This window comes from Penicillium soppii (genome assembly GCF_028829465.1).
Source record: "Penicillium soppii strain IBT 18220 chromosome Unknown utg000010l, whole genome shotgun sequence".
Lineage (NCBI taxonomy): Eukaryota > Fungi > Ascomycota > Eurotiomycetes > Eurotiales > Aspergillaceae > Penicillium > Penicillium soppii.
Genome location: NW_026643240.1, coordinates 558,887 through 585,056, shown reverse-complemented (window position 1 = coordinate 585,056; position 26,170 = coordinate 558,887). Strand labels below are relative to the sequence as shown.

The window sequence follows — 26,170 nt, the reverse complement described above, 5'->3', positions numbered from 1 at the left end:
CGTCATCGGAGCTTTGTTCCTGCATCACAGTCACTACAAGATGTTTCGTCAAAGTGTCCGGCGATTTGCCACTACGGCAGTCCGCGCTGCTGGAGAGGGTTCCACTGCCTATGCTACACGCGTATCAACCGCCCAAGGCGTTACCAATGGCTTAACCGAAGGTATATCTACCTCCGAGATCACCCATCCAGCTATAATCTGACTTCAATAATGCAGCAATTGGCAACACTCCCCTCATCCGATTGAAGAAACTCTCTGAGCAGACCGGCTGCAATGTTCTCGGAAAGGCGGAATTTCAGAACCCCGGAGGCAGTGTGAAAGACCGAGCCGCACTGTTCGTTGTCAAAGACGCAGAGGAGAAGGGCCTCCTTCAGCCCGGTGGTACCGTCGTCGAGGGCACCGCTGGAAACACCGGTATTGGACTTGCGCACGTATGTCGGTCAAAGGGCTACAAGCTTGTCATTTACATGCCCAACACCCAATCCCAGGGCAAGATCGACTTGCTCCGCCTTCTTGGTGCGGAGGTATATCCCGTCCCCGCAGTTGCCTTCGACAACCCCCAGAACTACAACCACCAGGCGCGTCGGCACGCCGAGTCCTTGGACAACGCAGTATGGACCAACCAATTTGACAACATCGCCAATCGCCAGGCCCACATTGACACAACCGGCCCTGAAATCTGGGCTCAGACCGAGGGCAAGATCGATGCATTCACTTGTGCTACCGGAACTGGTGGCACCCTGGCTGGTACCACCCGCTATCTGAAGACTGTCAGTGACGGCCGAGTCAAGAGCTTCCTCGCCGATCCCCCTGGCAGTGTCCTTCACAGCTACATTCAGAGTGGTGGCACTCTGATCGACCGCTCCGGTAGCAGTATCACCGAAGGTATCGGACAGGGCCGTGTTACCGACAACCTGCAGCCCGATATCGACCTGCTAGATGGCTCGGTGAACATCAGCGATGAGAAGACCATTGAGATGGTCTACCGCTGCTTGGACGAGGAGGGTTTGTACCTGGGTGCCAGCTCCGCTATGAACGTGGTGGCTGCTAAGGAGGTTGCTGAGAAATTGGGCAAGGGCAACACCGTTGTCACCATTCTCTGTGACGGTGCCTACCGGTACGCAGATCGCTTGTTCTCAGGCAAGTGGCTCGAAAGCAAGAACCTGCGCAGCTCCATTCCTAAGCACTTGGAGAAGTACATTGTGTTGCCTTGAACTGTGTACAATTTGATCAAATACTAGGCATACTGTCCTGTCATTGAGGCATGTAAATATAATGGATATTGAAATGATTTGAGACACACATGTATTACCCGCTATCTACATATGTAGTTTCCATTTTTCTACGTTTAGATCGGCCATTGTAAGCAGGATGCCTGCCGTGATATGTTCCTAGAGGCTAAATTGCTGACAATATAGCTGACATGATTGTGAACAAAGGTTCTAGGTAGATGTAGCTCCACACATTGTCGATTCGCACCTATGTAGACATGGCCCCAACAAAACGGGGATTCTTCGCAATAGAGTTCTAGATAGTTAGATCCATACATATAGGTTTTCAGAAATGTTTTGGTATGAATTGCGAGAGGTGATTCTCAAAAGGCCACTGGTCTATGTCCACGCTTGGTATTGTACAAATGAGTAAAGAGGTAGACCCTTGGGTCTAAGTGGAATGAGCCACCATGCCGAGGCCATGCAGCCTGAAAATGACAAGCAATGCAGTAGACCAGGCCGAAAAGCCAAAACCCCAAAGGAAAGGAGAGAATATCAGAAAACGCCCGCAATGCTTCCGTTCTAAACCAGAACGCCAAATGCCGTACAAAATTACAGGGTCGAAAAGCGCAACAAGCCAAACAAGAGCTAAACAGCCCGATATGGGAATAAAGCCGCGCCTTCAGTTGTCGTCGCCAGGCATTCTCATATAGGCATCGATAGCCGCACTGAATGCGGCAAAGCCAGCGCAACCAAAAGCCGCAGCTTGGGGGCCAGCCTTCGCACCAAGAATTCCACCGGTGATACAGCCAGCGGCAACGCTGTTGGTGAGGTCGTTCTTGGCGCGGAGACCTTCAATGCAGCACTCGGTGCCGGAGTAGAGCGCACCGACGATACCGAAATTCTTAGCAGAGGACCAGGAGCGAGCTCCCATATCCTTGAAACCGGCGCGGACTTGCTGGCGCCAGGGGAGGTCGGCGATTGCGCGGCCCTGAGGTGTGAAGGTCGAGTCGTAGGACATCTATTCGAAGACAAGAATATTAGACATTGGCTTGTGATTGAAGAATCAGATGTCGACTTACACTGGCCATGAATAGACCGAAAGCTCCTCCAAGGCCGAATCCCATGGTACCTGCGAGGGCGGTCTTGATTGGACAAGATTCCATACCAGCTTGCATCTATAAAACCGTTAGAACTGACGGGTATTCACAGTATTTGCAAGGAACATACCATCTTGACCATGGATGCCTCCTGCTCACTCATTCCCTGTGTGGTAGGGTCTGGTCCTGACAGACTGGTCATTGGAATCGATGTTCCCGTGGTGCCCGGAAAAGCCATTTTGACGATTGGCGTGATAAAAAAAAGGGTAGAAGATAGTGAGATTTGACGGGCGCTCTTTACAGTTGAGTCAATCTGCTTGATCAAAACACCGTGCCTCAGCAGGAGAAGAAGTCGCGTGCAGATGAAGGATAAGACGCGGAGATCTTGCGGAGGCGAGTAACTGAACCGCAAATTTATTTTTACGGCACCCGAATACTACCCAGAGTGCAGTCTTGGCACTTTGCCTCCGACTCCGCAAGTCCATGGTACCGTTATCGCTAGAACTATGGATCAGCATATATTTACATCATGGGTGTAAATCAGCATAGTGTGCATCGTTACATATGGATTGTTTAATTCTGACTGATGAACTGTCAAATATTGTAGTCATCGTATTCATAAACAGGCAGAACCAAGAAGTGCAGCTATCGTGATCAAATCAAGCGGTGTTTCAATAAATCTCGCAAGAAGATTGGCATCGGCCAGAAGAAAGGCAGCAAAATAAGAATATGCAACAAGAGAAGAAGCAACGCTTTCGTGGAATGTAGTTCAAAAGTCGTAGCGCCACGTGAATCCGTAGGCCAAAGAAGAGGTAGTGAGTATATACATGAAAGAGAGGGAAAAAAAAGGAGCACCATTAGTCCTTCTTGCTGTCCTTGCGGCTGAGAGTTCGCTCTGGAGAAGGCGACAATGAGCGCTCCCACTCAGCCATCAAGTTGGAAGCAGTACGTTGAAGCTTCGAGGGAGCAAGCTTGGTGATAGCAGGCCAGGGAATGCCTTCGGAGACACTAGGGTCCAGCGAAGTGGAAGGTGGGTTCCAATCGCCAAAACTGGGTTCGGTTGTCAGCTCATAACGAGGTTGTCATAGATGAAATCGGAAAAGGTCGAACGGTACCTAGCGCTGGTTCGAGGGCTGCTACCCTGTGTAGTGGGTGATTGATCAGGTTTTGATTCCACAGTTGATCGGCTCGAGGAGGGTGTGTGCATCTTTTTCGCGGATAGGGGCGTTTCCCAGCTACCCCACTCGTCGAAATCGTCATTCTGCGCTTCGGCTTGATTGCTGGAGCGGTGATCGCGCTGTTCGGCTTCGGTCGCCTCGCTTCGGTCGGTGGTTCTGTTGGCGGAGGGGGTGCGAGGCCCGTTCGGAGACTTCTGAGCTGGTGTATCAATGCCGAATTCGTTCCAGAAAGATGTGGAAATTTCCGCCGGCTTGGTGTCTTTACCAGTTTTTGTCTCGGCCGCTGGCCCCCTTCCCCGCGACGACGATGACGACGATGATCGTGACAGCTTGCCGTCCGCTAATAACCGCTCTCTGCTTCGGGACTTCGCCAGTGAATCCCTCTTGCGACCGTTCGGTGGTGCCAATGAGTTGGGTGGTGACATGTTTCGTGTTTGAGTTCCGCTAATTCCTTCTTCGCCCACCGTGGCTTGTCGGATGTCTTCCAAGAATGTCCAAAGCCCCTCCCGTAAATCAGATGCCATTTGTTTTCCCGTGCGCATCAAGGCCTCCCGTGAAGGCGGGGGAAGAGTCTTGCGCCATTGTGCAAGTAGATGTTCCGGTACCTGGCTCTCGTCTAGCTGTGCGATAGCAGCATTATTACGCTCGACAGATGGTAACGTCGCAGACCGCGGGGTACGACCCACGCGATCAGCCCTAGCAGAACCCGGCTCACCGGTAGCAATGCTGGAGGTTGTAGCGGGCGACAGAAGAGAAAGAGTGCGAGTATGCGCGCCTTGGAAGACTCGCCGACCATTTGTACCAATTTTGGTGCCCGGAGCCGCAGCAGAAGCCCTAACGCTAGCGCGTCGACCAAGATCCCGACTGATCCGTTCTTGCGATACGGTCGAGCTCCCAACCGAGCTGATGCTCTGCTCTCGGTTATGGGAGATCGATGCCTCGGTTGTTGAAAAATCAGGGGATCGGAGAGGCATCATCGGTTCTGCGTGATTGATCTCCGCCCGCTTCCTGGACTTCTCCGAGGATGCCCATTGCTTCTTGATTGCCACCAGCTCTGCTTCTGCGCGGGTGAGCTCTTCGCGAAGTTCCATGACTTTGCGTTCCTGCGAGGCAATAGCCCGCAAGAAGTCATAGCCATCGTCAGGAGCATCGAACGACATAGGTGTCCCGGAAGGCTGAGCGGGGGAGGGCCGGGTTGAGGACTGTGTGACTGGGGTGACGGAGCCGGGTGAGGTCACGTTTGGATCTATCTCGGGGTTTAGGTTGATGGGGAAATTCAGGGTAAGGCGTTTGGCATGACGGGCGGTTGGAGTTGAACGAGGTGGTAAAGATAAACGTTTCTTCTGAGTAGAAGTAGTCTGCTCGGAAGCAGACTCCAGTTGTTGCACTGGTTCAGTCGAAATGTGGTTCGCATCCGGAGGTGGCCCGTGGGTGAGGCTCTCCGCTCCCGGAATACTCTCCATGTTGGACCAGCCAGCTTGGAGAGAAGATCAATTTCAATAAATCATGTAAATAGTTGGTAAAAAATAGTGTATAAGTACAGAGGAAGAAAAGGAGAAAAGAAAATAATAGCTCTGACAGGTGTGGTCTCCTGAGTCCAGCCCACAGCGGGTCCAAGACCACGGGCTGTTTCAGGGGAAGGATTAGCGTCTTATTAAGCTGGGGTCTTGGCATGGAATATATGTTTATTCTATACTACATATGTACAATGTTGTACCTGGGGAATTTTGTACTGATATTGGTGCTCTAAATCAACTAGCTACTGGCAAAGTTGACAGCGAAATGTTGGTTGAAGAGACAGTCGAGATATAAATAGAACCTGCAGGGGTCTCCCGACCAACTTCACGTACACAATGCATACCCAACTCAACAGCCGCATACTCAACCATGAATCGAATGGCGCATGTAGCTCGCGCTTGTTCAAACATTGCACAGCACTGCAAGGCAAGGTTTTTCTCTCGACATTCAATTTGCGGGAACCAAGTTATCTGCCCCCTTGCTAGGGCAACAGCCCAGTCGCGTCAATATTCCACACAATGGTTTTCCAATCCAAAGGTCTTCCCAGGCTTTGATCTAGGGCTACTCGGTCAGACCCAGGAGGCGCCCAATTCAAGTTATGAGCCCAAGGCGATTGATACCTATCCCGTCGGGGAGGAAGAGGTCTTCAATGGGAAGTACCAAACAATACAGAAAATAGGCTATGGGCCTACCGCGACCGTTTTCCTTGCTGCTGATTTAACGTGAGTGCCATGCTTGAAACAATGCTATCTATACCACCCTGACCTTCGGCCTTTTGTAGGCAAGGGAGACTAGTCGTGCTGAAGATTTACGTGGTAATGCATGTGCTCAAGGCTTATGGGCGTCCCCATCCACAGAAAGTATACCCTCGAGACGAATACCCTCTTCGTGAAGTCATTGATCGCTTTGTGATTGAGGGTCCCAAGGGCAAGCATATCTGTATTGTTCATGCGCCCCCTCCGATTGACCTCGCCGAATGGATCAGCGGGGATAAACTCAGGCTCGAAGCAATGAAATCCTCAATACGGCAATTACTGATTATTTTGGATTATCTACATACAGATTGCTTCACAACTGCTCGTATTTGCGCCATTGTAATGTGTGAAAGACCACCAGATACTGACTATGAATTAGGCGTGGATCCCATCAGATACCATGAAGCTAACCACGAAGCCAACCCCGATCTCGAGGCAGAAAAAGCCTCCGAGCTTACAACGACTCTTTTGCCGGGCGATGGAGTTCCACTATTTATAGACTATCCAGACGACGATGCTAAGGCTGGACTGGTGGCAAAACATATCAGAGCCCCCGAGGAGATTCTGAAATCACCATGGGACTACAAAGTAGACATATGGTCTGTTGCCATATGTGTGAGTAGAGTAGACCCCAAAATAAGCAACCGGGGAGCACTAATAATTCATGATTAGGCGTGGGACATTGTGAGCTCTCGAAACCTCATCAACGGAAGAAATGCAGAGGGTGCGTTTGACGACCGCGTTCACGTCGCAGAGCTAGTGGCTCTACTTGGCCCTCCGCCACCAGAGTTTCGTGATAAGATGTCACTCGGCTCGATGTTCTGGGATGAAGAAGGACAGTGGACTGGTCAAACCCCTATACCAGATCGGAGCTTGGAGAAGCTGGCCGAAGAAGTCAAGGGTGAGGACCTGGATGGGTTCTTGCAGTGGATGCGAAAAGCCATGCAGTGGGACCCCGCAGATCGTCCCACAGCCCTGGGGCTAATGCGCCATGAATGGATGGCCCACAAGTCAGAAACCAAAGAGGAAGAAAGAGGTGAACCAGCCGAGAACACTTCGGGGTAGTCTTTATCATCTTGAATGCTGTCTAGCGTCAGCTGTATGTACAAATATCCTATGTATATTAGAATCTCCACTTATTTCAACTCTACTCAATCACTACACCTTATGAGCGGGAGGCATGGGTGGTATTGCAAGACGCTGAACGAATATCGTATTTCATTTCCGAATAACAAGTGGTCACCTTTTACACCGATTGGAAGTGCTAGAAGCGTTTGAAGATATTTGCCACTGTAAAGTGTTCAACATTGCTTTACAATATTAGGTGTATCTTGGGATCAGATAGCCCTTTAAAAGAAGCGCAAGGGCAGAACAAATCTCGGGAATAGTGACGTGACTACAAATCCAGTTAATCAAAGAATCCAAACCAAAGACATGTATCACATTTCAGACGTAGTATGTTCTAGCACCCCAAGGAAATACCCAGAAAATTCACAAACAAGGATCAATAGACACAGACAGAAGCGCAGACAGCATTCTATCAAAAAGAAAGTACAGAAGAAAGCGCAAAAAGATTACACCAGATCATTAAAAACTCCGGGACCAGTCCCTCCAGAGAAAGCGACAGTAAAGCGAACGGACACCAAGGATGCAAGCAATGGCAAGGGGTTATAAAACAGGACAGAACACCAGATAGGTCTATACAGCGAATGGAAGAAAAGTAGTGGTGAGATTGGAAAGGGGGGAATGGGCCTAGCCGCTGTATCGGTTGCGGAGAGCTTCCGACCACCGCGAGTAGAGAACATCAGTGAGCTGCTTTGTGTGTTCCATGCCGGGAGCCGGCTGGCCTCCGACTTTTGGTGGAGTGGATTGGGGGTCGGGGACGTATGATTGGCGGCGGCGGTGACTCTTCAGGTGGGGGTTGTTTTGGGCCAGGACAAGGCGTGGACGAGATGGGGAGTCCGGTTGTGTGGACGGGAGGAGGGTGGAGAGACGAGAGTCGGCTTGGAGCTTCTCGTTCATTATCCTGACGATGTGGTACAGGCCTTCTGGGTCGACCATTTCCAGGTCGCTCCAGGCTTCGGCAAGTCTGGAAATGGCCTCGCGCTTATCGCCGTCGCCAGTGGTCGATAAGACTTCTTGACATGAAAGTCCTACAGCTTTGCTGTATGCACGTCGGCCGATTTGAGCTTCTTTGGTTGATGAGTCTGTTGACACGCTCTTGGGGCTGGAATTTTCATCATAGGCTTGTTTAACTGCCTTCGGGCTCGGCTCGTTGATGGCCTTGTCTGAGACACGGCGGAATTGCCGAACAGTAGATGGGCTGTTTCCATAGCTCAGATCCAGACCAAGTGGCTGTTTGATACCACTTGAGCGGCGCTTGGTATTTGCCCGTCGGATAGATGGAGATCGATCGGTAGGAATTCGGTCGCTAGGAGTTCGATCGGCAGGAGCTCGTCTAACGGTGGAGTTGGCCTGGTGTCTAGGTGGAGGCGCGGGCGGGTGAGTGATGTGCAAGTCCTCCATCATCTGTGCAGGGCCAGGCAAGTTCTCGTCTTCCTCGTCGAATGTCATCCAATCGGTGCCTCCCTTGGGCTTCCACATGGGAGGAGCCTTGACAGTATCGAAGACCCAATCATCCTCATCGTCATTATCGAGCCTACTCATTGTGTTGAGAGACTCGGCATAGTACCTTGGATCCTTGGGCTCAGTTCGGTTTCCATCCCAGTCCTGCTTGCGATGAATAAGCTCCTGGAGGGCCTCCACCTTGCCCGCATTTCGGATGAATTTGTGTCTTAACAGCTCCTTTGCGCTGGGGCGCAGGTCGGGGTCTTTGGTCAAACATAGTGCAATGAAGTCCTTGAATGTGTTGCTGTAGTCATTACCCTCCAGGCGAGGCGCAGGGTTTTTTGGAATGAGGAACAGCACTTTCATAGGGTGTGTGCTAGCATGTGGGGGTTCGCCGTTGATCATTTCAATTGCCGTAATGCCCAATGACCAAATGTCGGCCTTGAAGTCGTATCCAGCCTGCTGGATAACCTCCGGTGCCATCCAGAATGGAGTGCCGACGAATGTATTGCGCTGCGACTTGATATTGACTAGCTGGGCTGCCACTCCAAAGTCTGCCAGCTTCACTTTTCCAGTCTGAGAAAGAAGGACGTTGGCGGCTTTGACGTCACGGTGTATCTTGCCTTCGCTGTGCAAGTAATCCAAGCCCTGGAGGAGTTCTCGGCAGACGATAGCCACATGCGCTTCGTTGAAACATCCTGGTTTTAACTAGGATTGGTTAGCAATGCAACGCAACGCAGGTAAACAGCCTATCGGAAAACATACCAAGTCCAAGCAAGAGCCACCCCCAAGGTATTCCATCACAATCCATAGCTTGTGCCCCTTGAGGAAACTGGCTTTGTATTGTGTAACGTAGGCGCTAGCGCAGGTAGCCAAAACTGAAATTTCCTGTTGAATTTCCTGGATATCATCCTCGCTGGACTCGAGATCAATCTAAAAAAAAAGTGTGTCAATATGGAGCGAAGGGTCGGGATTTCAGACAAAGGCGTACGTGTTTGATCGCCACGATCTCGCCGTCAGTCTTGTCAATGGCTTTGTAGACAACACCAAAACTGCCACCTGCAAACAGAAACGGTTAGCCGAGTACCCCAAGTACCAGAAACCTTGTCCCAGGTCAACTTACTGCCTAACTCCTCCATCACCTGGTAATGACTTGACATGTCGTCCGCCATGGTTGCGCAATAATCGGCGCAGCTAGCTACTCCGGTCAGGGCTGCGATTTTGACAGGGCTCCAGGGAGATGAATAGCGCTAAACAGAAAACAAAAATCTGGAACAAAGAAAGAGAGGAATGCCCATCGGGAATCTCAAGGCCTAAAGGGGTGGAGCTAAATCTCCAAACAAGCTCCGTCTCACATGGCAACGGTTGGCCTGAGGCCGCCAACCGGGGTACTATGCAAGGGTCCACTCAGCTGATCTTATTTTATGCGATTTACATTGGTCTATTGTGATGTATTTCGGGATTTGTCGATTCTTCATTTGTTGGATGTTGTTGCGGTGAGCGATTTATGCGGGATTAACTGTTTTGCATTTTGTTGCATTTTGTTGCGAATTTGTTCTATATACATGTACACAACATCCTCTAGATGTACTTGTACGGGTTCATGATACCATTCTGTAGGAAACATTAGCAATAGATCATAATTAGAAAAAAGCTCACTTACAGGATCATAGAGGTTCTTCAACTGCTTCATCAACTTGACCATGGTGTCGTTCTGGCTGTAACCAATGAACTCCCGCTTGGCAACACCAAGTCCATGCTCAGCGCTGATACTGCCTTGACGCTTCTGAATCCACTCGTACACCCAGGGCTCGATCGCCTTCTCCACTTCCTTGTTGTACTGACGCACGGAAACGTTCAGGTGCAGGTTAGAGTCACCCATGTGACCGTATCCGACAACAGCGCGAACCGGGAAAGAATCGTCATCACCGACAAAGCCCATCTCAGTCAGACGAGCTTTGCAGTCCTCAACAAGCTGGTAGAGATCCGACAATGGGATCGACACATCATATTTGTACGTACCACCCAGGTGGCTCAGCGCCTCGGTGATACCCTCACGCCAGCGCCAGAGAGCCTGGAACTGGGTCTCGTCCTGTGCCAGCACACCGTCGGCAACAATGCCCTCACCCATCACGTTCTCCAGGAACGACTCCAATTTGGCCATGTCGTGCTCAGCGTTAGAACCGCTGGTTTCAACCAGACAGTAGAATGGGTATTCGCCCTCCAGAGGGTGCTTGTTTCCTGTAGACTCAATGACCAAACCCTGGCTACGACCATCCATCAGCTCGAATGCAGACAGGATCTCGGAGAGCTGACCCTTGGCCGCAAGGTAGGCCTGCTGGACCTGCTCGAAGCTCTCAAGACCAAAGTAGGCCACGTTCACAGCCTTAGGGCGAGGGGGGCACTGGATAGAGACCGCAGTCACCAGACCAATGGTACCCTCAGAACCGATGAACAATTGCTTCAGATCGTAACCAGTGTTGTTCTTGCGTAGTGTAGACAGAGCGTCCACGATAGTCCCATCCGGCAGGACCGCCTCGAGTCCGAGCACGCTACCGTGCAGACTTCCATAGCGCAGAAGACGCAGACCACCGGCGTTGGTCGAGACGTTTCCACCGATGTGGCAGGATCCCTTGGCACCCAAGTCGAGAGGGAAGAGGTGTTCCCGCTCGGCAAGGTACTGGTCCGCAGTCTCAAGAATGACACCAGCGTCCGCGACCAGGACACCAGAGGCAGCATCAAAAGAGCGAATCTGGTTCATGCGCGAGGTGTTGATCACGATCTCATCGAAGACCGGCACCGAACCGCCAACCAACCCCGTGTTTCCACCCTGTGGCACAACGGCCAATTTGCGCTCATTGCAGTATTTTAGCACCTTGCTGACCTCCTGGGCGTTTTGCGGCTTCAGCACGAGCCGGGTCTGACCACGGTACTTGCGCATCCAGTCGCTGTTGAAGGGCTCGATATCGTCGGCCGCGTCGGTGGTCACGCCATCAATGACGGCAGACTGGGAACCCAGCAATTCTTTGAAGTGTGCGACATCGTCGGCGGAAATCTCGGCGAAGTTAGGGTTGCGCTTCAAGTTGTAGGTATCGCTGGTGTACTTGATTTGGCGCGAGTCGGAAGTGCGAGTGGAGACGGAGAAGGTTCGCGCGGTCAGGGGTGTGAATTGAACAGGGCGAAGGGCCAGACGCGGACGAGGCACACGGGCCCGCCGCAGAGCAGCTGTGAGGTTCCTAGCACTGGACATGGTTGAGTAAGAGGAGAATAATAAATTTTAGGTTGAATGTCTATGGTGGAGATCCCGCTCCGATCTGCTGCCGATGGCGCGATGCTCGGGGCTTTTCGGCGATTTGTTCAACCGTTTCGCATTCGAATTTGTTCAGATAATATTGTTCAAAACATGGTTATGTTTTACCTGAAATAACTTGCGTGTATGGAATGAAGATTACATAGGTTTAATCCGTTTCCGGAATTCATTGGACCTCAAATGCGTCACAATTTCGCTAGCTAGTAGTAGGAACAAAATATCCACAATGGGTATATGTACCTCAAAGAATTACATTTATACAATATTTCTGTGCAACGCATGTAATTTGCTTATTAATAGCGATACACCAGAGTAGTAACGAGTCTAGATTAGGTGTAGAGCCCTAAATATTGCGATTCGTTCTACATCTACATATATATGGATCTACGGTGTAGACAAATCCTACCACGTAGAACCTGACAACAGCGTTGCAATAAAGAGCCAAGTTGAAGCGAGTCATAATCCGAGGTAAAACAAGATGTATCAATTCCACGACGTTATGCAGGACGTGTGAGCGACCAACCAGGTCCAACCTTAAATACGTTTAAATTGCCTCTGCAGGGTATCACACAGGCGATCATAGCCGATTATGAGCTCATGAGGCGTAGATAAACATTGTGATAGCGGATACAGAATTGAATGATTGGAAGGGTTATTTATTTCAAATGATAGAAGTGCAGAGAAGTGCAGTAGGGAATTTCCTGGAAGAAGCCACCGGAAGCCACAAGCAGTTGGGAGTCAGTTACGTCACAGCCCCGCGATATTCAAGAAAGAGGGAAAAAAAAGAAAGAACAGCTTCCTACAACTTGATAACACACAACAATTCAAAATGACTTCTACTGTTCTTGTTACTGGAGCCAGTGGCTTCCTTGGTCGAGCAGTTTTTAATACTTTTCAACACTCTGGTGTGTTGGTCGTTGGGCAGGGATTCTCCCGAGCTGCCCCGCCTACTATCTTGAAGGCCGACCTCGAGAAGGGTGAAGACATTCAGAGGTTATTTGATGAAGTGAAGTAAGTAGTTTATATCTTGCACTCTTCGGCTCCAGCTACTAATTCAGCTTTTAACCCCCCGCAGACCCCAAATCGTCATTCATTGTAAGCCCCTCGAAGCCACCCGTGCACACATGAACTAACAAGCTCCAAGGTGCCGCAAACAAGTCCCCCGACCTCTGTGAGAAGAACCCGGATCAAGCCCGCAAGGTCAATGTCGACGCCACTCGCGCATTGGCAAAAGAATGCCAGGACCGCAGCATCTTCCTCATCTACATCTCCACCGACTATGTCTTCCCCGGTACTGAAGGGGAAGCACCCTACGAGGCCGACTCTGAGACCAAGCCGGCTAACTTATACGGACAATTAAAACTCGACGGCGAGAAGGCCGTTCTGGAAGAAACCAAAGATTCAGCTCTGGGTGTCGTGCTGCGCGTCCCCGTGCTGTACGGTAACGCCAAGGAGAACTCCGAGAGTGCCGTGAACACTCTTGTCGACGCGGTTAAGAAGGCTACGGAAGAAGGTGCCGGCGTGAACATGGATGATTGGGCTCTACGTTATCCCACTAACACGGAGGATGTCGCCCGCGTGTGCCGTGACATTGTCATCAAGTACCTGCGTGAGAAGGAGAAGCGCAAGGAGTTGCCTCGCATCTTGCAATTCTCTTCCGAGGACCGTATGACTAAGTATGAGATTTGCCAGAAATTGGCTCAGGTTCTTGGTGTTGCGACTCCCGGTATGATTCCCAATAAGCAGGGCAATGATCCCAATGCTGGTGTTAGTCGGCCTTATGATACGCATCTTTCCACCAAGGCTCTAACTGATTTGGGAATCGATGTACGTACGATGGACTTTATTGCGTGGTGGTATGTCATCTTTTCGCAAATTATATCTGTTGTGGATCACGCTAACATGTTTTTAGGCGTCGCGAGTTGGGTGCCTATAGAAAATAAACAGATCCGTGGGATCTAATCGAAAATGATTCTATTGGGATTATAGACGCCAAATCAAAAAATGAAAATAAATGGGCGAATTCGAATCCCGCAGGCCAACTATCTAGTTCATGTCAAGATTCCCACTACTCCGTTGGAATCAAAGACACCCCCGGATCGAACCACTTTATGAGACTCCACGATACCCACTTGGCCTAACTGATGAACCGCTGTCTCGGGAGAAGATCCGGGGAATAGTACAATTTTGTACATTGTAGACGAAGGGAAGGCCGAAATATTGTTATTTGCTGCCCCCTTACGATACATGTGCTTTTGTAGGGCTGTGATCGTTTTGTGGGCCTAGATCACTGTGATCGAATCATAGTTTGCATTAGAACATTTCAATAGTCCCTGCCGATCATATAGTTCCCGCAGAACCCTGATATCATCACACGGAGGGAAAAACTAATGTTGTACCCAGGTATGTTGTACGTGTGATGAATACCGTATGCGGCGCGTCCGGAAACATACTCCTACAACCCTCCCTACATTGTAGAATGTCAGCCCTGTTCCCTGTGTTCTTCCATACACTTTCGATCATGATTCTAATAAATGCCAAGTCTGGTGAGTCCCATATGATCTATCCAAACGCACTTGTACCATTAATCGGGGCGGCCCGCATTTTGCTTCCAAGGCACAAATGGTCAATTGAGAACGGGCCGGTTTGATCGTGAGGACAAGGGGCGTGGCAATCTCCCTTGGCCCCGTGCTCAATCACACGACATTTTTCCAAACCTTCATAACTTTGTGTCATCAGAATATTTCCGTCTTGTTTTTTGAACTTGTTTGGGCTTCGCGCTGAGTGAAACTTTACGCTTCACGGAGTTTGGAGAAAATTGTCCTTCGGAAATTAACCGTTGACCCTGAAAAGGCGACGCTAACCTCGTCCTGGCGATAGAATCCAAGACAGAATCCTGAAACATTCGCATTTCGCCCCCTGGGGGGCACATTTCAACCGGCGAGGGAAACCTGAATCATGAACGAAAGCGTTCCAGCGGCGCAACCCGTCTCTCGGAAGTTCTCTCGATACCGTGCCGCGCGAGGTGCCGGAGAAGTCGAAATGGCCCCATCCCCCGCCCTAGTCAGTAGCAGCGAGCAGAATCCCTCGATCGCTAGGAGCAGATCCCGATACCGTCGCAATCGACCACAAAATGCAAGCGGCCAACCTCCCACACCCGCGATCGCGGACCACGCGCGAACTCCACCGCGGCAGCACGAGACGAGAGAAAGTCCCAGTGTTGCGAAACAGGAAGATGGCGAGGCGCGAGCGCGTGAGATGCATCGACAAGATGCGATGCATCAGTTGACCGGGGGGGACGAATCCCAGCAGATTCGGCGGCCTGAGGTGTCTGCGCAAGATCGTGCGCCCCCGCACAAGGAAGCGCGACTGAGGCAGCGGGCTGATCCTGCCCATCCACCGCGTAGTGCCCAGTCCGGCGATGCCAGTCGGAAATCTTTCTTTCAAAAAGTCAATTCAAAAGTCAGGGATCATGTTAAAAAGAGCGAGTCGGTGCCAAAGTTCATCGGTGTGGGTGGGACCGGTGTAGTGCCGGGCCTTGACGCGCCTGTCAGCGCCGTTAATGCAGGAGAGCGCCAGGCTTCTGTTAAATATAAGGACGCTACAGCGAATCTTACTATTACGCCGTCAACGCAAGTTAGAGATCTGTTGTTAGATGCCGCGGCGCATTTATCGCGAGACATCGATGCCGACAGGTTCATCCTCATGGAGTCTTTCTCTCAGGTTGGCCTTGAGCGCCCCCTCCGTCGCTACGAGCATATCCGGGAAGTGATGAACTCTTGGTCGCACGATTCGGAAAATCGATTCATAATCATTCCTCCTTCCAGCGTGGAAGCACTAGCTCAGCTCGACGCAGCACATGCCCCTGCTGAGCAGCCGCCCCTAGTTACTGTGCATATCTACCATTCGCAGCATCCTCGCAAGTGGGACAAGCGTTACGTCACATTACGTGCGGATGGACAGGTGACAGTCTCAAAAAAAGAGGGCTCCAAGGAACAGACGAATATCTGCCACTTGTCCGACTTTGACATCTACTTCCCCAGCGCTAAGGCTTTGAACAAAGACGTCAAGCCCCCGAAAAAGCTGTGCTTTGCTATTAAAAGCCAGCAAAAATCATCGATGTTTTTATCAACTGAAAACTTCTTGCACTTTTTCTCGACCAACGACAAGGCTATTGCAGACAAGTGGTATCGATCAGTACAGAAGTGGAGGAGCTGGTATCTTGTGAACAAGCTGGGAGCGTGCCAGAAATCAGAGGCCGAAGCACCACTCAAGCGCTCTGGAACGAAGAGATCAAGCAATCAGCCGAGAAGCCTGCATCACGACGTTCCACTTTTGGACCAAATGAGCTCAAATGATTCACCCAAACGTGCAAGCATTGACCAACAAAGACCAACAAGTTCCAAGGATCCGGTTACTAGAAAGAAGACCCAACGTGGTCACGCACCTCCGCCGTCTTCTTACCCCCGCGCCCTAGCAGTCAACACGGATATCGATGGGCCTTTCACCGACAAGGAGGCACTAGTCTCGGGCATCTCGCCCGCAGAAGTCGAAGCTTCCACCTTTTCTCCCTCAGGACTTTTGGGCCGCACCTATACCCAACGACAAACGGCGATGCGCGAACGAGATGACCGTGAAAAGCGAGTCAACCAAGAAGCTTTCACAGGCACCGGTCTCATGAACGGTTCTGGCCCTGCCTACGACTCAAACCCAAACAGCCGAACAAACACCATGACCCGAGCCCCCGATGTATCAGCATTCAACCGCACTCTCTCCCTCAGCCAAAAGCCTCTAGTTGATCTGACCCCTGTCTACGCCGAACCACCCCAACACAGCCGCAAAGGCAAAGGACACGGCGTTAAAGTCCAGCCCGGCATGCAACTCATCGACGGAGCAACCGGTCCCGAATTGACGCAGGGTGCAATTCCCATCCCGCCATCCACTTCCTGGCGACGAACAGATGTCCCTCAGCGCCGCAACACGACCCGTAGCGTGCACCAACCAAATACTTACGCGAGCCCAACGGAAGGAGCTCCAATGTCTCCCAACTTCACGCCGAATAGCCTGCTCGCGCATTCCGCTAGCACGGCTACCCCGCGGAAACAGCGGACTGGCCATGGCGTTGCTACGGGTGATCGAAATGCTGCGAAACCATTGCTGGATATGGCCCCCGAAAACCCATTCGCAGATGGTAGTTTGCTACGGCAGCTGTGATGTTGATACAAACCGATGCCTTGCGGTTCTTGGTGGTTGCAACTTTAGCGATACCCATTTAATCTTTGTGCAGCCAGTCCACGGGCGTATTCTCTTAGAAATGTAATCACGTATATTTGAGTCCTACGGAGGCGGTGTTGCCGATGTTTTTGCAGATGTTTCCGCTCTCAGCTCCAACAACTGGTGGACCTCTTACCCACAGACCGTCGTAATTTCTTTTCCTGGCCAAACATTTAATTGATCTATAAAATAGCGCAATCGAAAGCAGATGTCCATTGCACCGGTAAACTATCAAGATCACTAAAATCATCGTTTGCCTCAGCTTGCATGCACTATGACGATGGGATCTACATATCCTCAGCTCACCAGTTCCAAGGTTGGATTTTGCTTACGGTGATTCATATAGCCAGGCTGAAGATTACTGGGAAAGTCTCGATATATAGTCAGTCACCATCGAAGCGTTGTTTGCTTGAATTGATCTCGGGCTCCTGGATAATTTGTATGTTTAAATCCTTTTGAACTACAATATAATCAAAGCATTGCTATCATATCTTCAAGGCAACAATACATTGAATTTTACAGGACTCGTGAAAAACATGTAAACCAATCGAGCAATCTCGAAGAAACATGGCTGTGGTCTATTTGACTCAAGCGCCACACACACGCCATGGCAATTGTGCCAATAAAAACGATAAAAGGGCTCATTCGGAAACTTGCCAAAGCCCCCGGGAGTTGAGCCTGAGGTATTAACTCAGCACGGGTAGGCTTGGTGGCTTGGAGAGTTTTCGTGTTGGGAACCGGGCTGCGCTGAAGTAGATGCTTGCGAACCCCATTGAGAGTGATCTCGAGGTACTGCTCCGGCTCGAAATCGTCTGGCAGGTGGATGGAAGGTCGAAAGTTAAACGAATGATGTGTAAAATAAGGGAAGTCACGGTTAAGACTTGCAAGCCCGCTCCGGACACGCTTCAACCTTCGTCGCATTCTTTCATTGTTGGAAAGCGTGTAAAACATGGATGCCAGGAATAGTGGAATCTTTTGATAGGAGGCGTCGTAGATTCGGAATTGAATGCCACGTGGACCAAGATAATGAACTTTCGGTACACGAAAGGAGGGGGCTTTATTTTGTAGGAAGTGCTTTATCGAATTGGTACAGACCATGCTAATAGGTAGACCGTTGCATAGAGATGCAGTCGCATACCTGATCTGCACAGAAGAAGACTTGCGTTCTTGGAAGGCCGCACCAAGGAGCCGGGCAGCAACCTCGTCGACTGGCACGATATCCAAGATGGTTTGAGAATCGGCATCTATCACGCGAAGCAGACCATTCCCATACGCAGCAAGGAACCCGGCAAAAGCACTGAGACTGTCAATCCATCCAGGGAAGGGCAGACGCCAACTTGCAGAAATAATACTTGGTCGTACAATCGTCAATGGAATGGAGCCGCTGTTTGCGACGAGCAAGTGCTCTGCGATGCATTTGGATAGGGTGTAGGTATTTGGGTGCTTGGTCTCATTTAAAAGCTCAGTTTCTGATGTTTTTCCATCCAAAATATCGCGATAGAGTTCAGCTGCTGGGTATAAGAGTGGCGTGAGCTCCTCACGAATGGGGCTGAAGCTGTGAGGAGTGACATATGCAGTGGAAGTGCTGACAAGATGCTGAAGAAGAGTACAATTTTGAGCAAATTCAAGTATGTTCAGTACCGTTGAAATGTTTGCTGCTGCAGCCTCTGGTAGTGGTCGGTCGAATTTCACACAGCCCGCGCAGTGTATGATATGCGTTATTTTCATTTGAAGTTGTTCGGAGATCAAAGGAACAAGACCCAGTCCAGCTTCGATCAAATCGCCCGTCACCACCTCGACAAGATCGACCCAGGATGGCGGTAGAAGCGAAAAACATGCAGAGGGGACAACGCATTCCCTGAACCTTTGCTCACCATCAGCACCATTCTTCCCTCGTATCAAAACGATCAATTTGCCGCAATTCAACTCATTATGCTGTCGGGCAAGATGCTCCAGCACGACCTTCCCAAGAAATCCGGTGACCCCAGTCACCAAAACACAGTTCTTAGGTTGAATCATGATTTCAATGGGTCTGCAAACATGAACCACTGGAAAACAGCCAGCTTTTCATATGGTATATTTCCGCGTTGGTACGGAGTGAAGAATGATCGTTCGTATGACCGAGTATCAATAGGGCTTGCAGATCTTGTAGATCTATCCCCTGCATATGGTCTACTCTCAATACAGGATCTGAGTCTACATTACCATTACCGCATATTACCGAACCATCAGGGGCAAAGTACATAGATAGGCAGTAACAGAGCATGGGTCTGAGCTGCCTATGGTCCGGAATATGTTTTATTTGCGGTGTATAACGCTGAGGTTGCATTGAGTCCAAAAGACCATCTTTGACCAAATCTTTTAGCGGTACCCTAGCTGTATGATAATGCAAATCTTGCTTCAGACCAAGTATTTTCTGCATTGTGAAATAACTTGGAATGATGCCCTGATGTGTAGTCCTATTATTAGAGAATAATAACTTACACTAAGTTAAGGCTATAATGTGGGAAGTAGGAAGATTACTCGAGATTCATTTTCGAATTCGCTTGCCTAGGGTTCAACAATAAGGCCCTCCAATCTTCAGGGGCTGAACATAGCAGAAACAACAAGCTTCCATTGATCCACCAAAGACCCGAACAGACTTTGTAGGTGTGGACCAATAATATCATCTCCACAAATCAATGATAGCATCAGAAAGAAGAATGAGCCCGAGGAGAGGAGGTAAAATATCTGGATCCAGTACTCCCGTACATTGTACAAAAGCGCTTTTTGGAATTTTTGTTGCATGATCTTCATCTCGTTCTCGTGAGGCATTGGACTGAGAGGAATGGGTTGATCGAGGAATTTGCACAAAGGTTCCCATCCATCTTTGAGTTGGTAGATCAAAAGATTTTCTGGAGGTACGAGGGATGCAATCTTCTTTTGGTGTTCGAAGAAAATTCGTCTGCCATTTGCTTCGAAGCTGCCCTCGAATAGCTCATTCCATGCCTTGGCAAATGTTGGCCTTACCATGCGCACACGGGTTCGGAGAATGCCATCTATCAGATTGAATAATGGGAAAAATGGCGATGAAACCAAAGCATTAATAGTACTACTGGCGGACCTGTCACAGCTTAGCCTGGCTCTGGAACTTCTTCCGTACTGCCTCTTTCGCAAATTAGAAACTCACTTCTGCCACGCGTCCACATCGCGAGTAGTGATGATGACTTTCGCTTCCGGGTAAGCTTGAATGAGTTCATCTGCAAAGCAAATGGCAGGAATGTCGGTAACAGCCTAGTTGCCATATAAATCAATTGACTATACGGTAGAAGAATAATGGGATATCTTACTTGACAATGACCAAGGAGTTGATCAAACTCTTTGCGACCCCAAGGCTTCCCTTTGCCATCGAATTTAGCACGCAAAGCTTGCATCCATAGCTCGCAGTCTCGAGCGTTGGAAAATATGGCATCATTTGCGTGATAGGTGTGAGAGTACCCCAGATTTTTCAGTGCCTTTGTCAACGCTAGTTATTTGCAACAAGAATCATCAGAATGTTGCGATTTGAGGAGAGAAATGGGGGCAATTTTCATACACATCGTACCAGTGCGACAAAGGCCCAGAGCCAATACCTTCATTGGTACCTCGCGCGAACAGTAACGACGGTCAATATCCGTCATCACCATGTTTCCATCCGGAAACCGTAGAACCTGTGAAGGCATGGCTATGAAAAACAGATAGAAGAGTGAAGAGAAGTTGCACGCAGTACTCTGTAGCGTTGCTTCAGCTTCTTTCAATGTTGCGGCAACTTTGTATCAACTCGTTGATAGGTCCTCTGTAGTCATGTATATATTCCTATATGGCCTACGGATCAATAGTATGCACTGCATGTGATTAGATATCTCTACGACGAGTCCTGCTCTAGTATCAGATTCGTTACGGGTTTCTGGCATGCCGAGATCTGCAATACAAAGCTGCAGGATGGATCGAATTTACACTGCATATTGGCCTTTTTTTGTTATATAATTGCTTTTTAGCTCGCCTCTCGGTAAAAAAGAAAACAATACCGAACTATTCCGTAAACGCGATAGCATTTTCACACCGCGACTTGTACCAATCAGACAGCCACCAAATTTATAAATACTATTATGGAATGGCTGCCTGTTTAGAAAAGGTTCTGCATGTCCTCTCTCCTTGATTGAATCGCCTGAAGAAACCCTAAGATGGACCTATAAAAAAAGTCCAGCATGGTAACCCTTCGCAATTTTGAATATTCTTTTCTCTGCTACCATATTACAACACAGCACCGTGCATAGTAGATGTGATAGGTAAAAACAGCCACACTATGGCTTGATCGTGCATAGGGGCTCTAAATCTAAACATGTATCGTAGTAAATCAGTACCTAGTGGGCTTTTGTCTTAGTACCCGGAGGATACGAGACCCCTTGCGTGATGCTGCCAAGAGACCCCATGTATCTACCAAGAATAGGCAAACAAAACCAAAGGCAGAGATACTCTGATGGAATGGAAGATCGACTACATGCAAATACAGACGCTAGTACCAAGCTGTACTTGATACGTATTGAGCCCAGTCACCGCCACCCTTTTCTATCGGTATCAGGCGCTAAAAGGCCAAAACAAACTGGAAGCTATGTCGTGTCAATTTTGAGTGCAAGTTCGAAGATCAACCAAGTGGAATGCAAGAGGAATCATGTGACGTGTTTATTAAAGCGATATGCTGGTTCATCTTATCTGAGTTGAACATATAAATTCCGTGCATCGAGATTGAGAGAAACATCTAGCTTCTCGCCGAGAACACTTCTATCTTTTTGTTTGGTTGTGTTGTCCATCACCTATCGCCAGGATGGGGTTCTTCATCAATGCCTTTCTCCGAAACAAGAACGCGACCGATATTGACCGTCGATACTGCACTAGAGAGGTGCCCATGAAAGTTATCATGCTTGGATTCCCACGTACAGGCACCGTCTGTAAGTGCTAACAGCCATATTCTAGTTTTGTATCATGGTTAAGCTGACCAAGATGCCGTTTATAGCCTTGACATGTGCGTTGAAAGTGCTCGGGTTTAACAATGCTTACCATGGGCGAGATGCATTGACTTTCAATCCTCGAGACTGCGAGCTATGGTGGAAAGCATTGCAGGCAAAATACGAAGGGAAAGGGAAAGAGTTTGGCCGAAAGGAATTTGATCAACTACTAGGCCATTGCCAGGTAAGCACAGCAAGTAGTGATCCAAAAGAATCACTTCTTCAAATAATTCGAGGTCATTTTTACGACTACTGACAATATACAGGCTGTCTCTGATATCCCAGCAATTTGCTTTGCAGAAGAGCTTATCGCAGCGTACCCGAATGCTAAAGTCATTTTAACCGTAAGAGACGTGGACGAATGGCAAGAGTAAGTAGATTGGGTTATCTCTAAAGATCTATCAGTGACAAATTTTATAGGTCTGTGAGAAAGTCAGTCATGAAACAGGTCAGAGATCCTTTGTTGTACCCGATGATTCTCCTAGATCACCTTCTTTTCATGCCATGGCGGTGGGTTCGACCAGTGTTCCTCAAGTCCCGATATGTGCTCTGGGGCGATGACTTCGAAAAGAACGGAAAGAAGGCATTTGAGGACCACTACAAGAAAATCCAGGCCATGGTTCCACCAGAAAAGCTGCTTCTTTATCACGCCAAAGAAGGATGGGAACCTCTTTGCAAGTTTCTCGAAGTTCCAGTCCCTGAGATGGCAATGATAAATGTGAACAACTCGAACATGTTCAATCAAGGGTTTATGGCAAAGAAACTTTATCATCTGACCCAGTACATATGGAGGATCATTGAAATTTCTGCGTTTGCGTCGCTGTTCATGATGCTTTGGGTCGTCTACCAAGGTCAACCATTGCCTTGGCATTGAGAGGCCAGCAGGAGCAAAGTGAGATCATGTATTTAGATTGAAAATTGCATCAAAAATTTTGAACTTACGGCTCAATTGTAAAGGTTTCCAATTTTTGAAGGGTAAAAGTCACAACCTCATGGGTCAAATTTCCATCAATAGTAATACTAGTTTAACCTATATCAGCTTCAAGCCCTCATTTTTGTTTTCATTTAATTACATATATACTCCATACCTAAGTAGCTACCCAGAGGTCCTCGATGTGACTGAATTTAAGTTGTTCATTCCTGACGATAACCCTGTGCTTAGCAAGGGGCGATCTGCAGAGCACCCTGGCGACTTGTCCTTTAGATTTCCTTCAGATGTTCTTTGCATCTTTTTCCTCACAACATTTCAAAGACACGAGATTTGATAATTTATTAAACCTAATACTGCTGCAGATTAAGCTGATCTGACCCTTCCGCAAACCTATCACCCCTTGATCAACATGTATAGCGTATAGCGGTGTGCTTTTGCTATCCATAGCTCACTCGACACTGTGAGACCGAAAGTATGTATCCATGTATCATGTATTAGATATGTATCACTCAAGTAATATCAAGATAAAAATTTCAATAGTCTGTCCGTATGTTCTGTGGCTGGCTGAACAAACCATGCAGATCTTCTATTGAGACGGATCAACAGAACATGTAAGGACATGTCAACTTAATACTACATTGTGCATCATTTTCATGACATTGGTGTACGTTGACTATCTACGGAGTATTGTAGGACTCTATGATCGAAAAAGCGGTGTGAAATCCTTTTACTTTGCATCTCGCAGTCACCTAGCTTTTGTCTAGTCAAGCGCTGTTCTATCATATTTGACTGATGACCATACGCCTCACAGGCGCCCGAGTCAAATACAATTCGCCGTGCGAGTTAAGCTACGATGGTGCTGGAATTGATGAGTGTCGAGGCCTCATCTTACAATATCATAGCCGTTTTTGTTGTCCTGTATGTCTTTTATCAGCGGGTGGTATACCCTCAATTTATGAGCCCATTTCGCTGTCTGCCACAGCCCAAGGTATGGGAATCAACTCCATATTGCGTCTTAATGTCGAATTTTCTATATGCTAACCAACACTCAGACTGGAATATTACCTTTTGCGGGTGTTTTCCGCTTGTTCCGGGAGCCTACGACAAATAGTTATCTTCAATATGCCAAAGAAACAGCAAATGATGGCATCATTCGGGTGAGAGGACTTTTGGGGTCGGAAGAGCTGCTTCTGACTAATGGAAATGCCGCAGCGGAGGTTCTCGTGAAGAGCCCTTTCGACTACGAAAGGGGTGGGCTCCTCCGGCACATTCTTGGAGGATCCGATGGACTCTTGTTCTTTGGCGACGAAAGCCATAAGCAGGAGCGAAGGCTTGGTTTACAGCACCTTGGAGTTAGAAGAGTCAAAAGTCTTTACTCGATGTTTTGGCAGAAATCCGTCAAGGTAGCCAAGCTCATCGCACTACAAGACATCCCGTCAAGTGCGATGGAGTCCGAGGCATTGATAAGCGATGCAGATCTGGATTATTGGTTCTCTCGATTTGCGCTTGACAATGTTATGATATCGGTTCTTGGGGCAGACTTCAACATACTCGAGGATCCAAAAAATGAGATGGCGAGTTTGTTTGAGAAATTTACTGCCCCAGGAGCTCGAATGCGAATATTCTTTGCGTTGATGGCCACATTTCCCCGGTGGATGGTTGCAAGCTTGCCTTTCAAAGTCATACAAACTCCTTTAAAGGCTGTCCAGAGACTTGGACAAATGTGCAGAAAGTTTGTGGACGAGAAGCAAGATGAGATTCAGGATATGGATGAGAAGAGTAAACCAGGAGATTTGCTTGGTAGTCTCGCCCAATGGGGAAAATTTTCCTCTGCCGAGCTTGCAGTTCAAGTGTTCATGTATCTTTTGGTCGGGTAAGTTTCTTCTTGGCTGTTGGCAAAAAAGTTGTCCTTTTATTGATAACTCTGCGCTTAGACATGCCACGGTGTCGGCTACTGCCACATGGACGATATATCTTCTGGCCAAACATCCAGAAATCCAGCAAAGATTACGCAGTGAAGTAGGCTCCCATATTGGCCCAAATGACCCCAAAGATTTAGCAGAGAAAGATCTCGCGGAGCTGATGGAGAGTGTGCCGTTTCTGGATGCTATTTGCAACGAAGCCCTTCGCCTATACCCGGCTGTTCACATGATCAGACGGATCTCATCTAAATGCAATAAGATAATGGGAACTGAAGTTCCAAAGGGGACCCCAGTCATAATGGCTCCGTGGGTGATTAATCGCTCTCCCCATTTATGGGGAGCAGATTCTGAAGAGTTCCAGCCACAACGGTGGATCAACGAGAAGACAGGAACCTTCAATCAACGCGGTGGTGCCGTTCAGGATTATTGTATGCTTTCTTTCTCTCAGGGTATTAAAGGCTGTGTTGGGCAAGAATATGCTCGCATGGAGTTGAAAGCCTTGGTTGCGGCTTTTGTCTATTCTTTCGACGTTGAACTGGTAAAACCAGTTGACTCTATCTTTCCAACGGAGATTCCTCCTTCACGACCCCTACGTGGAATGAAATTCAGATTGGTTAAGATAAGTTGAGATTGATTTAATGGCTTCTAGGAAGCTCGCGATACATAGTTCGACTTCACACTGCTCGTTCTGCGCCTTTAAGAGAATATATACAACTTGAAAAAACTTTGATAGAAATGATATATAGAAACATGATTTTAATTGATTATGAAGCCACTAATTTGAGACTGAATCTTGCATACACATATTAGCCCAGGGGCCTGGACAAACAAGAAGTGCTGCAGCAAAACTGTATGAAATTGGGATTTATGTACAGTAGAATGCTCAACAGGAGAAAGGCAGTGAGGGCCATGAGCTTTGGCATTGACATTCGACTTTGACAGCTCAAATATCTTTGCAAAACGCGGCAAAGAATGTGACCGGCAAATCCCAGCTCTATAGAGAACAAGTGGGACCCGAGTGTGATTTAATTGCATTGCATTGAGGCCAACAGAAACCACTTACATGCGGCCCGTGGTAAGATTTCCGATGTGATATTGGTGCCATAGCTGAGTCATTTCCGCATACAAGAGAAGCAGTTTCCGAGAGCTTCGGAACTCAGCATGTAATAAATGACGTATGTTACTGCTGCTGATCGAATGAATATGCAATGAACCTCCACTTTGCCAGTAAAAATGTCAAAACAATTACCATATTATCATGTATTAAGTTAGCGATAATACAGTTAGCTCCCTTGCATGACCGACACGTCACATAGGTCATCGTTTCCTTATTTGACAATGATGCACCTTGTTTGACAATGATGCACAAAGATTGTAGT

At 48.6% G+C, this 26,170-nt stretch overlaps 12 protein-coding genes across 12 annotated transcripts; 6 read left to right on the top strand and 6 right to left on the bottom strand.

Annotated features, from left to right (window-relative positions):
* Positions 1–40: 40 nt before the first annotated feature.
* N7529_010866 (cysteine synthase A) lies at positions 41–1,214 on the top strand (the record flags this gene model as incomplete). The annotated part of the gene is made up of 2 exons (XM_057246393.1): positions 41–161; positions 217–1,214. 2 exons carry the CDS (start codon positions 41–43, stop codon positions 1,212–1,214), a joined length of 1,119 nt encoding a protein of 372 aa, XP_057091742.1.
* A 679-nt stretch (positions 1,215–1,893) lies between these two features.
* N7529_010865 (translocation channel protein TIM22) lies at positions 1,894–2,549 on the bottom strand (the record flags this gene model as incomplete). Its single annotated transcript, XM_057246392.1, has 3 exons — positions 1,894–2,232; positions 2,294–2,389; positions 2,442–2,549. 3 exons carry the CDS (start codon positions 2,547–2,549, stop codon positions 1,894–1,896), a joined length of 543 nt encoding a protein of 180 aa, XP_057091741.1.
* Positions 2,550–3,168: 619 nt separating this feature from the next.
* On the bottom strand, positions 3,169–4,952 carry N7529_010864 (DUF4048 domain-containing protein; the record flags this gene model as incomplete). Its single annotated transcript, XM_057246391.1, has 2 exons — positions 3,169–3,361; positions 3,427–4,952. The coding sequence occupies 2 exons, from the start codon at positions 4,950–4,952 to the stop codon at positions 3,169–3,171; spliced, it is 1,719 nt and encodes a 572-aa protein (XP_057091740.1).
* A 424-nt stretch (positions 4,953–5,376) lies between these two features.
* N7529_010863 (uncharacterized protein) lies at positions 5,377–6,827 on the top strand (the record flags this gene model as incomplete). The annotated part of the gene is made up of 3 exons (XM_057246390.1): positions 5,377–5,729; positions 5,789–6,377; positions 6,435–6,827. The coding sequence occupies 3 exons, from the start codon at positions 5,377–5,379 to the stop codon at positions 6,825–6,827; spliced, it is 1,335 nt and encodes a 444-aa protein (XP_057091739.1).
* A 687-nt stretch (positions 6,828–7,514) lies between these two features.
* On the bottom strand, positions 7,515–9,502 carry N7529_010862 (STE20 family serine/threonine-protein kinase; the record flags this gene model as incomplete). The annotated part of the gene is made up of 4 exons (XM_057246389.1): positions 7,515–9,038; positions 9,096–9,263; positions 9,322–9,389; positions 9,454–9,502. 4 exons carry the CDS (start codon positions 9,500–9,502, stop codon positions 7,515–7,517), a joined length of 1,809 nt encoding a protein of 602 aa, XP_057091738.1.
* A 409-nt stretch (positions 9,503–9,911) lies between these two features.
* Positions 9,912–11,580, bottom strand: N7529_010861 (FAD-binding oxidoreductase; the record flags this gene model as incomplete). The annotated part of the gene is made up of 2 exons (XM_057246388.1): positions 9,912–9,944; positions 9,994–11,580. The coding sequence occupies 2 exons, from the start codon at positions 11,578–11,580 to the stop codon at positions 9,912–9,914; spliced, it is 1,620 nt and encodes a 539-aa protein (XP_057091737.1).
* Positions 11,581–12,469: 889 nt separating this feature from the next.
* N7529_010860 (dTDP-4-dehydrorhamnose reductase family protein) lies at positions 12,470–13,583 on the top strand (the record flags this gene model as incomplete). Its single annotated transcript, XM_057246387.1, has 4 exons — positions 12,470–12,651; positions 12,716–12,735; positions 12,785–13,496; positions 13,553–13,583. The coding sequence occupies 4 exons, from the start codon at positions 12,470–12,472 to the stop codon at positions 13,581–13,583; spliced, it is 945 nt and encodes a 314-aa protein (XP_057091736.1).
* Positions 13,584–14,598: 1,015 nt separating this feature from the next.
* On the top strand, positions 14,599–16,854 carry N7529_010859 (uncharacterized protein; the record flags this gene model as incomplete). Its single annotated transcript, XM_057246386.1, has 1 exon — positions 14,599–16,854. One exon carries the CDS (start codon positions 14,599–14,601, stop codon positions 16,852–16,854), a length of 2,256 nt encoding a protein of 751 aa, XP_057091735.1.
* Positions 16,855–17,297: 443 nt separating this feature from the next.
* Positions 17,298–18,933, bottom strand: N7529_010858 (fatty acyl-CoA reductase; the record flags this gene model as incomplete). The annotated part of the gene is made up of 2 exons (XM_057246385.1): positions 17,298–17,374; positions 17,517–18,933. The coding sequence occupies 2 exons, from the start codon at positions 18,931–18,933 to the stop codon at positions 17,298–17,300; spliced, it is 1,494 nt and encodes a 497-aa protein (XP_057091734.1).
* A 561-nt stretch (positions 18,934–19,494) lies between these two features.
* N7529_010857 (sulfotransferase family protein) lies at positions 19,495–20,615 on the bottom strand (the record flags this gene model as incomplete). The annotated part of the gene is made up of 4 exons (XM_057246384.1): positions 19,495–20,061; positions 20,101–20,187; positions 20,244–20,419; positions 20,498–20,615. The coding sequence occupies 4 exons, from the start codon at positions 20,613–20,615 to the stop codon at positions 19,495–19,497; spliced, it is 948 nt and encodes a 315-aa protein (XP_057091733.1).
* Positions 20,616–21,757: 1,142 nt separating this feature from the next.
* N7529_010856 (sulfotransferase family protein) lies at positions 21,758–22,812 on the top strand (the record flags this gene model as incomplete). The annotated part of the gene is made up of 4 exons (XM_057246383.1): positions 21,758–21,881; positions 21,947–22,122; positions 22,205–22,308; positions 22,359–22,812. 4 exons carry the CDS (start codon positions 21,758–21,760, stop codon positions 22,810–22,812), a joined length of 858 nt encoding a protein of 285 aa, XP_057091732.1.
* A 910-nt stretch (positions 22,813–23,722) lies between these two features.
* On the top strand, positions 23,723–25,419 carry N7529_010855 (P450 monooxygenase; the record flags this gene model as incomplete). Its single annotated transcript, XM_057246382.1, has 3 exons — positions 23,723–23,857; positions 23,922–24,742; positions 24,804–25,419. The coding sequence occupies 3 exons, from the start codon at positions 23,723–23,725 to the stop codon at positions 25,417–25,419; spliced, it is 1,572 nt and encodes a 523-aa protein (XP_057091731.1).
* Positions 25,420–26,170: the final 751 nt, after the last annotated feature.